The 16,308-nt window shown below is 39.7% G+C and overlaps 2 protein-coding genes across 3 annotated transcripts in view; both read left to right on the top strand.

Moving 5' to 3' along the window:
- cacna1ib (calcium voltage-gated channel subunit alpha1 Ib) overlaps positions 1-3,857 on the top strand; it is a 50,645-nt gene extending 46,788 nt beyond the window's left edge. For both annotated transcript variants that reach the window (XM_065293986.2, XM_073815314.1), the window contains exons 34-35: positions 375-571; positions 765-3,857. In XM_065293986.2, coding sequence (XP_065150058.1) covers positions 375-571; positions 765-1,310 — 743 coding nt within the window. In that variant the 3' untranslated portion in view covers positions 1,311-3,857. The remainder of the gene's footprint in view (positions 1-374; positions 572-764) is intronic.
- Positions 3,858-13,541: 9,684 nt separating this feature from the next.
- Positions 13,542-16,308, top strand: part of LOC135783244 (arf-GAP with dual PH domain-containing protein 1) — an 8,345-nt gene continuing 5,578 nt past the window's right edge. The window contains exon 1 of the mRNA XM_065293908.2: positions 13,542-13,748. Within this exon, the coding sequence (XP_065149980.1) occupies positions 13,661-13,748 (88 nt within the window). The 5' untranslated portion in view covers positions 13,542-13,660. The remainder of the gene's footprint in view (positions 13,749-16,308) is intronic.

Consider the following 16,308-nt stretch of genomic DNA (forward strand, 5'->3'; position numbering starts at 1 on the left):
TGGGTCAAAGACCCTCCATGTCAACAAGTGCATGAAGTTAAGAAACAAAAGGCATCACAGGATTGTTTTGTAATGTTATGCACAACAGCAGCGCTATAATAAAATATTATTTAATGTGATGCAACACAATTGAATAGCAGCTCTTGTGTAAACATCAACAGGTTGTGTGCATTCAAGTGTTGTGTTGGTATGTGCATAAGCTCCAGCGCTTCAGACAGATGAAGGCATATGAAGTCATCTGAGCCGCTGTCAGACTGTTTACTATTGAGAGTAAAACCTACAGTTCATACAAGTCCATAGTGAAAATCAACTTTCATGTTTTCATCCGTCACTATGATTATAATAACCGACTCATGGGTTTCTGTCTGTGACAGATGGAGGAAGAGGAGACAGCCCAACATCTTCACCTCTCTTACATCTACCAGCCGAGTTTTTCCACCCCAACACAGCTGTCATTCCTCAGGGAAGCCTGGCGTCCGGTCCGGCTCATGTGTGCTCCAGACACGCGTCTCCGGCCTCCTGGGCTTCTCTCAGGTCTCCAGGGGCCAACAGCAGGATCATGAGTCCACAGGTACATGACATCATCTTAACACTCGTGGACAAAGAGAAAATACAGTGGAAATAATACTGGCTGATGAGAGCTACATGAGCTTATGGCATCAGAAAACTGAGATGCATTCAAGTCTGGAGCAGATCTTGATTTGTTTTATCTTTAGCTGTATTGTGGAGTTCTTTCCTCTGATGACTTTCTTTATTTTTCACAGCATTTGTTTCGCAGTAACTCCTCTCTGGCCGCAGGGAGTTCTGGAAGCCTGCAGACCATGCTGGAGGAGAGCGTTTCTCCGTCAGGAGATCTGACGCTCCCCTTGATCTACCCCGACTCCAGAGCCCACGTCTCCCTGCCAGAGCTCACACAGATATCAGCTGGACATCAGACCGCGGTTAACTACCAGTGGAACCGGCAGAGCAGAAGTGGTGACTGCACAAACCCCAACCGGATCCGACCGAATATTTCCGATAGGGCCGGAGGACGCGATTGGGTGTTCAATAGCGAACAGCTCTCGGATGCTTTGAGTAGTTTCTCTTTGACTTCTTTATTCTCACCCGACCCGCTGGCGCCCCCACTGACCAAGAAGTGCTACAGCACTGGAAGTTTAACGCACGGCGGTCTGGCCGTCAGAAATAAAGACAGAAGGCGAGTTTATGAACCAGTCCAATGGAGCGTCGCTTCTGATCAGCGGACTGAAGCATCATCAGGTAAGAACAGAGAGGAGACGCCTGCTGCTGTGAACACTGTAGACGCTAGATGAAACGCAGCGCTCCTCCATGATGTGCTTGTGTTCTGTGAGCTCTTTTCTTTTCTGACTGACTGCGTTTAATGTCATGACCGTCTAAAGCTCAAAGCTCCACCAGATGATGTCAAACTCGTCTCTTATAGTTATGGAGTCGAATATTCTGAATCACACCGAGGAAAAACTGATCAACTGAAACTGATGTGAATGCAGATGTACATTGCATTGACTATAATTATGACATATGAAAATAATTGAATCTGTGTAGGACAAATTAGTCTTTAGTTGGAGACTCTAAATTGCATGAAGGTCGTCGTGTAGAAAAACTCAGGGCAGTCAATGATGTTTTTGCTGCCAGTACACATTTAAGATTTTATTTGACTATCAATAATGTTTCAATACCTTGCATTCAAGTCTAATTGAAATGAACCATGAAGTGACATCACAACAAATAATATTGCAAAAACTGTGATTCTGGTAGAGTTATAACTGCATGATATAGATGAGCATCAGCTTCTTAAGATGATAAAGTCAGATTCATCATCATACTGTAGCAGCTGGATTATTAGATGAATGTTTTTGACTGTGATGATGATGAAGAAGATCAATGATACTGAGGAAACATCTATGATGAAGATCAGGGGCCGGATTTACTAAACAGGCAAAGTAGCATGAGAGCACAATTCTAAAAAAGCACCAATGGGAGTGGAAACACTGCGGGTTATTTACTAAAAAGGCACAAATGAAATAACACAGGCGCAACAGCTGATTTCCATAATGATCTACACAATCTAAAGAGCAGCACACATTAGTTCAGGGTTGCAGCTGATGCTCCTCAGGTGCGGGTGATCTACTGACACCTGATGTGCTTGAGTTCAGCACCACGGACATCACAGCTGAACATTTGTGTGTGTAATCCCACATAACAAAGCCATAGGACACTGAAAACAACTGGATGAGAAAAAGATGAAGGTTTACACACTTTGCTTCAGCAAATAATAAATAACATGGCTTGGCAAACAATTTTTTTGAATAACATGTTGCTCTGGCATTACAAATAAACTGTTATGTGTTTAAACAATCCTCTGGCTTTGTACCACTCTCTCTGATATCTCTCTTATCAGCAACAATTGCAGGGATTTCAAGAGCAAAATGTTTTAAGACATTCATTTATCTGCGTTAAATAATGGTGCACACACCAGTAATATCACACATACAAACATTAGTAAATAGAGTTGCGTGAATCATTTAAATAATCTTCTCCCATACGTTTTGCATCCTCCTAGAAATGCATAACGCATTTGCAATAATGTCAGTTTCAAAAAGAACTACACCACACCTTTTCAACGCTAATTATCCACTGCATATCTTTAGTAAATTCGTTATTTAATGCCAAAATAATGGCAGTAGCTGTTAGTAAATCTGGCCCCAGGTGTTTCCTAACATGAATTTTGCACTGTTTGAAAAGACCAAATATTTCCTAAACTGTAGATTAATATCATATATGAAAACATGAATCTAATCTTACATATGAATGATCATTGCTCCTAAAGATCAAGCCTTTATTCGATCGGTTCAGGGAATCAGGACTTGAGTTTTCCACAGCTGCCATGTGAAATATTTTAATCTCTGACAGTTCCTGTAATACAAGCGTCTCACGACTCCACTGTGTCTGGATTGAAATAAACTCTGGATGTTATTGGAGTGATGGGATTGTTTGATGTTTGTCTGTTCAGATAATCTTGCATGAGAGATAATGTCTAATGTTAAGATACCAGAAGTATTTCTGTTAAAGTATTTTTATGTGAAATTTACTTTTATACATGATATATGATAGTCTTCCTATGTGTTTCTATTTAAATGTTTCAGTAAACATTTCTCTTGAAGAATGCTAAAGAAAATGGTGCGTGTAGAGCATCTTACTGAAGCACCTGTAGCAGACATTAGCATATAAACTCACTTCAGAGGACCCTGCTGTCGAGGTTTTTCTAGCCGGTTCTGGTTTTATTGTCAGAGATATTTGCAGTCGAGTCTATAAAAGCCTTGAGTCAAGCGTTCACCTTCATGTTCTGACTTTAATAAGAAGGCAGTGAAATGATTTGACTGATTTTGTTTCTCATTTTCACAGCGGGTTTGTTCTTAAAGTCGTCTTGGATGATTTCAGCGTGATTGCATTTAAATTCACTTTGATGTCCTTATAACAAAACTCCTGCTGACATCACTCACAGACACAATAAGTGTTTCACTCTTTTAGTGCTGTAATTCATCTGAAACGGCTTTAAAAGAGTCATTATCAACAAGAAGTAGAAATACTGAATTAAACATCTCAATCAGAGCGTGTTTTTCACTAATAGACACAGAGAAGATTTTAGGTCAGATTTTTTGCACCAACATAATCCAAAGTAAAAAAGCAATATTTAGCCACATCTTTATTTTTACTAAAACATAAGATGCATTTGAGTGACGACACACATGAATAAATCATTGACATTTGGAAACAAATGATTCCTGTAAATCAAACTCCCAAATCTTTCTGCATTTGTGCACTGATGTTTAAATGATTAATAAATCAGATTTTAAAGGATCTTATTCTTGTGAGTTGTGACTTTGTATTGTTTATAAAAGCTGCTTACTAGTATGCGGTGGTCTTAAGAAAACTTAATGGTTTAAAGTTAAAAAGGGCGTGACATTAAGGGCTCTATCATACACCCGGCACAATGCGCGACGCAAGTCTCTTTTGCTAGTTTCAACCTGGCGCAGTTATAATTTTCACTTTTAGTGCCACGTTGTTTAAATAGCAAATGCATCTGCGCCCAATTTTGCGTTCTGGTCTGAAAATGAGGTGTGTTCAGGCGCATTGTTGGCGCGTTGCTATTTTGAGGCAACTAAAATAGACTACGCCATTAACCAACAAAAACCTGCTGTAAAGTCAATGGCACAATATTGTTTTTGTTATTTAAAGAGCGTGTTAGTAATATGCGCCTATAAACGGGACGACAACATGGGTTTGCTTATCACATACATGAATGCGCAGCAGCACAAAAACGCTTTTAAATATGAAAGATTAAAGGATTGAATGTAAAAGATTATTATTGAATCTCTTGGACATAAATGAGGACAAATTATGAGACATTAGAAGGCACAAAGAGCTGCTTCACCTGCAGCCTGGCAAGTAAATATATGCTTTGCATTAAATTTTAAATGTTTTTAAATGCTACCCTACGGATTTATTGTATATGATGACACTGTACCTGTGGAAATGGTGAGATGAGAAACATTTTAAGTAATGCTTTGTAAAAATCCCATGGCGCTGTTCTAGTGCTGAAACGCTTCGGCTCTCCGCACGTTTGTATATTCTTTATCTCTTGTTTGTATTTTTATAGTACAAATCTTTTCTTGCATATTTTTTTATGAGATTACACTGATTATGTAGGATATCAATACATTAACAGCAATTTTTACTTCCATGACTGAAGAAAATGGCTTTTTAAGGTTTTAATCCAAAAAAATAATTTCAATACAAATAAAAGCAACACAATTTTTTAACATTAATCTTAAAATGGTGGTCTTCTTCCTGTGGTTAGTTTTTACGTTTACAAATTTCGCTTTCTAATTAGGAAATTGGCATGGCGCCAGGTGCAATTTGCTTTTACAGTTTCTTTTTCGATTGCTAAACGACAGTGGAGCTACATGTGCAAAACTCTAACTACAGTCTGCACTACCAATAGTCACCTGAGCTAAACACTTCACATCACCTGCAAAACTCACTCCAAACTACACAACTCTTAACAGATGACTCAAAACAGGCTCAGTGCAGCCAAACACTACGCACAACCCTCACTGAGATAACACACACTGTCACTTAGAACACACTAAGAGGAAAAACACTAACATCAAACACCAATACACAAAATACAAACTTTTCATCTTCTCAGTTTGAACAATTTCAGTGACTTCATACAAACATAACACCTGCCCCTTACCAGTCTGGTAGAGGAGTACAAGTGTGCCAAAGTCAGAGTTGAGATGATGCTACTGGAATCGAGCGATCCATTTGTAGCCCAAGCTGCCCCCATCTTTGCCACCGGAAGGAAGTGGACCCTGCTGGCTGCAACTGAGCACGCAAAGGCAACACTCAGACACAAGGACATTGTGGGCCGAGTCCAGGAGGGGAGGAGTGGTCTTGGACTTGGACCCAGTACACCACTGTGGAGCAAGGCCTCTCCATCTCAGAGACGCAAGATGGTGGTCTTCGGGAGGGGGAACAAGAAGGTGTGCCCAAGCTGTGGCACAGGCAAAGCAAGGGCAGTGGATAGCATATGAAGGAGTGGAGAAGAGGAAGATCTCCTGGAAAGAGCTATGGGAGATGGAGGCATTTAGGGCAAGCTTCACTGTCAGGGCTGCCTACGATGTCCTGCCTTCTCCCACAAACCTAAGCCAATGCTTTGCCGAGGTCCCCCCCTCTATGCCAAAGTCTAGCAACACTGAAGCACATCTTAGTGGGATGCAATATAAGCCGCACCCAAGGCCGTTACACCTGTTGGCACAACCAGGTGCTGAAGTGTCTTGCTGCAGTGTTGGAAAGTCGACGGACAAGTGTGCATGCCCTTCCTCCCCCATCATCCCAGTGGCAGTCAACACCAGTTGTTCCGGAGGGTGAGGGTCAAGCCAACCTCACCACCATAAGATCAGACTCTGGTCAACCAGGCAGAGCACGGGACTGGAAGCTGTTGGTAGACTTGAACAAGAGACTCTGCTTCCCAGCTGAAATTGCAGCCACCAACCTGCGTCCAGATGTTGTTCTGTGGTCAGCCTCGCTCAAGCTTGTCTACATCATCAACTGTCTACATCTCACCGTGCCCTGGGAGGTGCAGTGGAGGAGGCCTATGAACGGAAAAAGCTGAGGTAAACTGAACTTGCAACCGATGCGCAACAATAACGCTGGAATGTAAAGGTACGCCCAGTGGAAGTAGGTTGCAGAGGGTTCGTAGCCACCTAAACATCCAGGCTACTCTGGGATATGGGAGTGCGAGGAAAGGCCCACTGGCAGGGAGTCAAAGACTTTTCCACGGCTGCGGAAAAGGGAAGCCATTGGCTGTGGATGAAGAGAAAAGACTCTGCCTTAGACAGTGGGGCCTTTGGCCTTACTCATACGTGTTGGCACGTATTATAAGTTTGCGGTGAGATTTTGGTGTTTTCTTGTGGTCTTGTGTGTGGCCATACAGAACCGTTTGCCGCTGAACCTGCATAACGACGAAATTGGGGCTTCTGGCCTTTTGGTCTAACATGTATAACTAAAACATTTTAAAGGTTTGGCTGTGTAATTGTCCACCTCATAATAAACTGTAGACTCTTTCCATGTCTTGCCCCAGTGAAAAAAAATGTCTACACACACACACACACATGCACACACACACACACACACACACACACACACACACACACACACACACACACACACACACACACACACACACACACACACAGAGAGAGACACAAACACACTTCCTAAGAAGTATGAAAACATTCAGGAGCGACTTGACTTCATTTCACTTCAAACACTAAAATATCTCTTACAGGTTTCTGAAATAAATGTTTGTTTATTGTATAATGAGAGGTAAACAATAATGGATTCTGTGAATATTCCTACTGTCACACAAGTAGTGTGTGTGTGTGTTGTGTGTGTGTGTCAGATTAAAGAATGAAAGAGTGTTTGATCTCATTCTGCTCCTGTCGGCTCTCTGATGGCCGTGTCTCTCTGTGTGTTTCATCCCTGTCAGACGCTGACATATGTAATACAATTAAACACACACACTTTCGCACACACACACACGCACGCACACACACACACACACACACACACCTCCTGCTTGTGTTTTCCCAGAAGAACATGGATCTTCTTCTGTTGCTGGAGCATATACTGTAGGAGTTTTCTCATCGCTAACGCTGCTCTCGTTCTCTTCTTATTCTGCTCTCATTGATAAATGATCTGAACAAGATTAAATCATTTATGAAGTTCACTGCGTAAAGCATCATTCAGAATAAATAATGATGCTAAAGAAGTCTTTATATAGGAGCAGTTTCCTGGACAGGGATTAGACTAGTTCTAGACTAAAATCAGATATCAATGCCCTTTGTTTTGCCTCAAAATGCACACAAGTAATGTTTGTAGTAAGGCATTGTTTTTCAAACTAGTTATATTTCCTAATTAAACTAAGGTCTAGTCCTGGCTTAAACTAATCCCTGTCTGGGAAACCACCCCATAGAGTCTGTGCTATTGCTGTGGATGAACTGTGACCTGCTGTCTGTTTCCACTGACTGATGTGAAGATGTGTAGAAGATGTGTGGAAAACATAACTCACGTCTCACACAGCTTATTCTGTCATCTACATACTTAAAAACACGTTTCTATTGTTGAACACAAGTGACACACACAGTTGTGTTTATGTTGTCAAGCTGTTATAAATATAAATAAACACACCTGTTAGCATCTTTATTCATTATGAGACACTGATTGTTAGGAGATTTTCTGATTATTAATATGAATAAATGTAAGCACTTCTTGAACATCGGTGTCATGTTGTTTTTTCTAAAGATGAAAAGCTTAACAAACGATTTCAACAAACATCTTCATCTCTTTAAAACCCTTCAATCCTTTTGTCACTGTTGAAGTGAAAACAAGCAAAAAATAAGCATTTATGTTTTTAGATTGTGTTTATTTTTTCATGTTGAATCACAGATGAAACACAAGATGATGTTGAGTAAAGATGTGTCAGTACTGTACTGTATGTCTACAGTCTGTCAGGCCACACAGCTTTAATGACTGGATTATATTTAGTACCATAACTACCCAGAATCCTTTGCTCTCTTCTCGTCAAGTCTCTCTCTCTCCATTAAAATTTTTCTTTTAGACTGAACCCAAAACTTTGTGTCTTTCTGAAGTGCATGAACCCTCAGTTCTGTTGTGTAATTGACAGCAGATGATGGATTTGGTTCTTGTTGGTTTCATCCCTCGACAGACATCAGGTTAAATCTGCATCATTTATTTCTTCTTGTTTAGTTGATGAAGAATCATTCTCTTGTGTTATAAAAGAAACATGAAGCTGAACTGGTTTGCAGAGGAACTCCAGATCTGTTTAATGATCACTGCTTGCCTTTAATCCAGCTGTAAACCTTCAGATTCAGATCACTTCTGAATATAATCTTAAATCATTCATTCATCTATCAGATCATTATTCATTTGTTTCAGAAGAGGTTGGAGTAGAGAATCTGTTGAACAGTCAGGCTTACAGAAAATCAATAAACTCTTATGGAAATCTGATAAGTTACACATCTTTTTTTGTTTTTTGTACCATCTGCTGCTAAACACTGCATTGTGAACTCTTTTTGTTTCCATCGTTTCTGTCTTCTCCTCTTGTTTTCCCTTCCCATTCTCTTCCTATGTTTCTTGCACGGATACTCATTAAATCTTCTCCATATCTTTTGCTATAGTTATTTATTAGTTCCTGCTTTGTGATTGGTTTCCACTGTGTATATATTGCCTTACATGGGGCACGTTCAAGATCAACCGTTTTGCAACAATTTCCAGGTTGAACGACATGTTTTTTGGAAACGGTGTGCACCGGTGTGTAACAGGTTTAAGATACATTTATCTTTGTTTGGTGTGTGTGTGTGTGTGTCAAAAATGCAGTTCAAACAGCAGCAGCATGATATTAAAAAGATATTAAATTAAAAACATAGCTCGGACAATGGGTCCAAGTCAAGTTGTTTACAAATGCGTAAAAATCTTTAATTATGGCCAGTAAGACATGGAGCATATTTTACAGTATTATACACGTATTTATAACCATTTCATCAGACTCCAATTTCAAATTCTTCATAAAGAACACAAAGAATGGACTTCTCAGCTGCCATATTTGCAACTCTTGCGTCATCAGAGCAGGGTGTTCAACACACCACCGTTTCTGTTTAAAAAACATGAACACAGCCCTGTTACGTGTTTGTTTGTCAGTCATATATACGGCCCTTGTAGTTTTTATGGTTTTGTTCCTGTCTGCCTATTTGCTCTGTTTCGTTAAAGTTTACCTGTTTGGGCACAACTTCTTCAATCTCTTTTTTTGACATATATGCAGTCTAAGTAACAACTGATAATAATCTATGTTTGTTCTTCTTCACAGTAGCTTACACAAATAATATTAAGCACTATAACAATGGGTTTTGATTTTTGTATAGAAATATTTATATATGATTCACGTACATGGCTATATTTATTTTACATTAATTATATTTCACATTCTCAAACTGAAACGTCTCATCTTTATGGAAATACACAGCAATATTTAAGAATGCAGCTGTGACCTCTGATGTTTTTCTCATTAATATTCATGTCTGTCTGTTTCTGACACTCCCACAGCATCATGCAGCCAATCAATCAGGTGAAATGTTTGTTATTCATTAATTTCAGACTGTGTAGACATAAATGCAAGTGTTGCTGGAGCTCTGTCACTGTAAAGTTGATGTGAAGATCATTACAGAAACGTGACTCAGTCGTATGAGATGAAACGTGATGTGTGATCAGATCTGCGCTGAGCGTCCGACTGCCCACAGTCAGTGACCCTTTACAAACCCGGTTCTTTCTCAGCTTTATGATCAAACGCAAACACACACTGATGGTTTTAATCTTGTGCTGCTGCTTCATCTGCTACTGGTCACAAGACCACAATCTAACCAGGTCTCATCACATTTAAACAACACTACACTACTAGATTCATTTATTGATTTCAGCTGAAATCTCCTCTGTTCTTCCAGATTTTCATTATGACAGCAGGTGGAACCTGGGGGCGATGTTCAGTGAACAGCGGAAATTTACTGCCCACATCAAAACAACCACTTAGTCATGCAGGTGTTTACTCTTCAATATCAGGAAACTCAGACCTTTCCTGCTGCTTCACTAATCCAAGCTCTTGTCATATCAATACTGGACAGACTACCGGACTCACAGCCAATCTGACAAAACCCCTACAAATGATCCAGAATGCAGCAGCACAACCGGTCTTCAATCGCCCACATCACACCCCTCACTTCAGATCACACCCATGATCTCACTTCACATCACACCCCATCTGATCTCACTCCACATCACACCCCATCTGATCTCACTCCACATCACACCCCCATCCGATCTCACTCCACATCACACCCCATCTGATCTCACTCCACATCACATGCCATCTGATCTCGTGATCTCACTCCACATCACACCCCATCTGATCTCGGTCCACATCACACGCCATCTGATCTCATGATCTCACTCCACATCACACCCCTCCTGATCTCACTCCACATCACACCCCATATGATCTCATGATCTCACTCCACATCACACCCCTCCTGATCTCACTCCACATCACACCCAATATGAGCTCATGATCTCACTCCACATCACACTCCATATGATCTCATGATCTCACTCCACATCACACCCCTCCTGATCTCACTCCACATCACACCCCATATGATCTCAAGATCTCACTCCACATCACACCCCATATGATCTCATGATCTCACTCCACATCACATCCCTCCTGATCTCACTCCACATCACACCCCATCTGATCTCACTCTACATCACACCCCTCCTGATCTCACTCCACATCACACCCCTCCTGATCTCACTCCACATCACACCCCATATGATCTCATGATCTCACTCCACATCACATCCCTCCTGATCTCACTCCACATCACATGCCATATGATCTCACTCCACATCACACCCCTTGTGATCTCACTCCACATCACACCCCATATGATCTTATGATCTCACTCCACATCACAACCCATATGATCTCATGATCTCACTCCACATCACACCCCATATGATCTCACTCCACATCACACCCCATAGGATCTCATGATCTCACTCCACATCACACCCCTTGTGATCTCACTCCACATCACACCCCATATGATCTTATGATCTCACTCCACATCACAACCCATATGATCTCATGATCTCACTCCACATCACACCCCATATGATCTCACTCCACATCACACCCCATATGATCTCACTCCACATCACACCCCATCCGATCTCACTCCACATCACATGCCATCTGATCTAGTGATCTCACTCCACATCACACCCCATAGGATCTCACTCCACATCACACCCCATCCGATCTCACTCCACATCACACCCCTTGTGATCTCACTCCACATCACACCCCATCCGATCTCACTCCACATCCCACTCTTTGTGATCTCACTCCACATCACACCCCATCTGATCTCACTCCAAATCACATCGCTCCTGATCTGGTGATCTAACTCCACATCACACTCCATCTGATCTCACTCCACATCACACCCCTCACTTCAGATCATACCCATGATCTTACTCCACCTCACAACCCTTCTCATGCAACACAGAATGAATGATGCAGTACTCAAAGAAATGTGGGATTCTTTTATTATGTTTTTAAAGGATTTACTGTCTTGCAATTTCATTTTCTGCCACTCATTGGTTCTCTCAACACTGTGTGAACCTGATGTGCTGGTCTTCCAAATTTTAAGGGTACCATTTCATCTGTGAGTAATTTAGAAATAAAAGATTATTTCTGTTCACTCATATACATTTGGTCAAAAGCAGGTTTAATAAGAATAGTACTTTATGGCACATACAACCACCTCACATGGCTAGAGAAATAGGGATGATAATCTGAAAGAAGTCAAGTCTTTCATCCATGCACAATCTCCACCCTCATTAGCTAAATAGACATGCACTCAACTCTAGTTAGACTTCTTTCAATCAAACTCACTGCACAGATTACATCTTCAGACGGAGTAAGAAACCTGACAGCAGGTGTGTGATGCACTGGGATGCATTTACTTGATGATCTAATCTATAATACACACTTTGGTCTTGTGTGGTTCTGTTATCTGTATGAGTGTCTGATGATGATGGTTGATGATCTCTTCTTTATGTATTTCTTCTATTTTGGTGCTTATTGTGGCAGCATCATTTATGGTTGCCATGGAGACGGTGTTACAGTACCAGCCCAGCCCAGCCCAGTGTGCTGATGACCGAGCAACCTCTGAGATTTAATAGTCTGGATTGAGATCAGGTGTGTCACTTAACCAGAGTTAATCATATTTGATTTCAGGATGAACAAACAGATAGAAAGTTTACTCTGAAATAAAACTTTATACTCTGTAAGCAGAAGTGGACAGTAACATTACTTGAGTACTGTACTTAAGTACACTTTTTAAATATCTGTACTTTTCCTGAATATTACATTTTCTGGAGACTTGATGAACTATTATATTATAGAGTTCAAATCTTGTCCTACTTGTGAAAGCATATTGAGTTATGTAAACTCTAAATTTTTGGTGTGTTTTTAGGGGGGGCTGTCACAGGAATGCAAACTTGTCAACTTTTGCCACAATGCAATAATAATAAAATACTAATAGATTTTTAAAATCAAAAGCTGTTGGCTGTCTGTTAACATTGACTACATTTGGATAAACTAACATTAACAAATGAATAAATGCTAAAAACTATCGCACAGGTAAAGTTACAGAGATATCTGCTGCCACCGTGTGGACAATCACAGAATCTGAAAAAGATTTATGTATTCAAGAATTATATATTTATGTTACATTTTTATTCAGTCTTGCCTTTTAGAAGACGAAAACCTAAGCAAGGACACCGATGACTATCTAACAATCTACTGGAATTTAGCTTACAATAAAAAATACATGTTTTAATTGTTATAGCCTACTTTCTCATTACTGAGTTTATATCTTACATCTCTATCTATTCATTATACTAATAAAAAAAGAATAAAAGCGTTTGCCAAATACAATCTGACAACTGCAAAAAATATGCAGCATTTTTGTCAAAATAAACATATTTTTAAGTACATTAAAAAAATGATGTTTCAACTTGTTTTTAACAGTTATGTCAACTTTTCACATGTCAAAACTTAAACTAGTAGGTTGAATTGACTTGCAAAACCAAGTTGTTTTAACTTCGTGTTGTATAGTTTTTTTTACAGTGAGTCTGTTCATGCACACTGTGAGTCAGTTGTGTGTGTAGTTTAATTATGAAGTGTATTTATAGTCATTTGTGTATTAAGTGTGTATTACTGTGTGTTCACGTGATAAAGAGACTCTGTACTTTGGAGAACACACGGGCACGCACGCGCACACACACGCACGCTTCTCTGATGCGGAACAACAAGTCTGAACAACCCCGATGAACACTTCCGAATGTTTGCAGCACCTCCATCGCTAGAGGACCTCCTCCTCCTCCCGCTCCGCGCGCGCGTGTGCCTCTCATCCGCCGCCGGATCACCGGAGACATGACGAACAACGAGCGAGCGGCGCGAGCGCTCAGACAAATCCTACAGAAGCCGGGAAACGAGAACTGCGCGGACTGCGGCGCGGACAGTAAGTTTCACTCCCGTTTCACATAGCGATAAGCAAAACGGAACCTGAGCGCGCGAGGCGTGACCGAACCTGCGCGTGCCAAAAAAAATGCGCCCTCAAGACACATGGGGGCGCGACGCGCGCGAACTCACCTGGAAAACCAAGATCACCTTTACACGAGATGCGCATGAGATCAGTTTTATGTTTCATATTCAGATGTCTGAGGAGAGTTTGTGTTACAGAAGTGTATGATGTTATAGTCGTGTGATAAACTCTGAGGTTTATTTAAGCTTTACTGCAGTATCACGTGACAAACCACAGTGTGCTAAACTTTTACAGATGTCCTCACAAATGTAAAACTGATTTGATGATAATGACGCTGTTTGATTTACTTTAAATGTAAACTGTAAACCTCACAGTTTATTGGATGTTATATCATCATCTTAATATGAAAAGCATTGTAAGCATTTTCATTTGGCATATTAAGTTTTATACTGAAATCAGGACTGTGAGTAAAAAGTTTGGCAACAGATAAAACAACAAAGGTGTGGCGAGAGAGAGAGAGAGAGAGAGAGAGAGAGAGAGAGAGAGAGAGAGAGAGAGAGAGAGAGAGAGAGAGAGAGATAGAGAGAGAGGGAGGGAGGGTGTGGTTAAAGGGATAGTTCACCCAAAAATGAAAATTCTGTCATCATTTTCTGATTCTCATGCTGTTACAAACCTTGTTCTGATGAACACGAATGAGAAAATTTTGAGAAATGTTTGTATTCTTTTTTCCTACTATTGAAAGGAAAGGGGCTCATGATCGGTTTCATTACAGAACAATGAAATTTAAACAGATTTCTAGCAACATGAGAGTAACTAGATGATGAGAAAATTTTCATTTTGTGTGAACTATCCATTTGGAAAAGGGGAAGTGTTTCTTTCTAAACATTGTGTTCTGTTCAAGTCAATATTGTCATTGTTAGTAAATTTCTCTGTGACATGAACTTTTGTTTTATTCTTGCTGCTGTAAGTCATTGTATTTAGATCATTCAGTTAGCAGACAGAAGTTTGACATTAGACTGTAAGTAAAGTTTAAACATTTATTTTTGTTCATTCAGTGTGTTATCATCACAATGTTACTGTTACACATCAGTACAGCATTTACTCTCTGTGTGTTTAACTCTTTCTCCCCAGCCAGTGTCAGCATTTTTTATGATTTTCACAAAAGTTTAATGCCTTTATATAAATATATATAAACATACAATATATCAAATAAAAGAACAACAGTTTACAAGAACATAAAAAAATCTTCATTTGTTCTCTTTTTATCACCTCTCAAATATGGGTAGGCTTCCTAAAAAATAATAATTGGATTTTTGTAAAGAACTTTTGTTAGAGATTCAGAGCGATAATCAAAACACAAATAAAGAGTTTTCACTGTTTTTGGATCAGTGGATGCTTCAGTGTTTTATAATTTGTGTAAGAGCGACACCTAGTGTATAATAGCAGAAATATGGATTGCTGTGAAAACTCATCAGGGAAGCGTTTCCTCTTAATCGATGAGTTAACCCATCAATGGTGGGGAAAGAGTTAACTGCGATTCTCAGTATTTGAAGTACTCTGATGTAAGTGTCAGTGTTTGATGTCTGAAGCTTCATCATAGGGGATTTTCACGCTGAGAACTTCCGCTTTTAGCAATCTTTGTGCACGGCCACTTCCGGTGAATGACTCAATTGAAGGAATACAGATTCATTTAGGGTTTAGTAATTTCTGCTAATATAGCTTTTATTGCTATAGACGTCACTAGTTCACTTTTGTAAGCATTATGGTGCTGAGATGCACCTAATGATGTTTTTGCACTGCTGTTCATGGTATTATTGCAAATTCTTTATGTAATATAAAATCCTGCTATCATGTAATTCTTTTGTTAGGGGCCATTTTCACATAAGATGGAAAGGCATGTCTAATTAAATATTATACCTTTCACTAATCATATTGACTAAACATCTGATACTCGAAGGAAAGTTATAGTATGTTTATAGTAATTAGTTAATACTGTTCCATTTTTTTCCACTTTGCAGTAATACCATATTTTCACTTTTATTTTATTCCTGTTATATATAGGTGCTGGTCATATAATTAGAATATCATCAAAAAGTTGATTTACTTCTCTATCATTGGTAAGATAGTTATTACAAACGTGTTAAAATTAATGTGGTGTTAGTAGCAATGCAACAGTCACTGGCCCAATTGGCCAATTAAAATTTTTAAGCACACAAAAAAAAACGCGAAACAGATTTCCATAATTTACTTGCGCGTTGTTTGATAAGTTTTGTTTGCTCGCACCCCTCAACCGCGAGCCCGAAACCCATAGCTTCAGACAGCATGCAGTACAACCAAATTGTAAAGACAGCAAGCAAATGACAACTGAGTTTATGTTTTCTTGCATAACCTTTTAACACAAAATTATCTCAAAATGCCGTGATTGTAGTAGTACACAATCATTTACACATTAAATAAATATGCCTCTCATTAATCGTATTCACAATACATCTTAATACTCGAAGGAAAGTTAATACTATTTTAGTAGTTAATATTG

Source organism: Paramisgurnus dabryanus, chromosome 7 (genome assembly GCF_030506205.2).
Source record: "Paramisgurnus dabryanus chromosome 7, PD_genome_1.1, whole genome shotgun sequence".
Lineage (NCBI taxonomy): Eukaryota > Metazoa > Chordata > Actinopteri > Cypriniformes > Cobitidae > Paramisgurnus > Paramisgurnus dabryanus.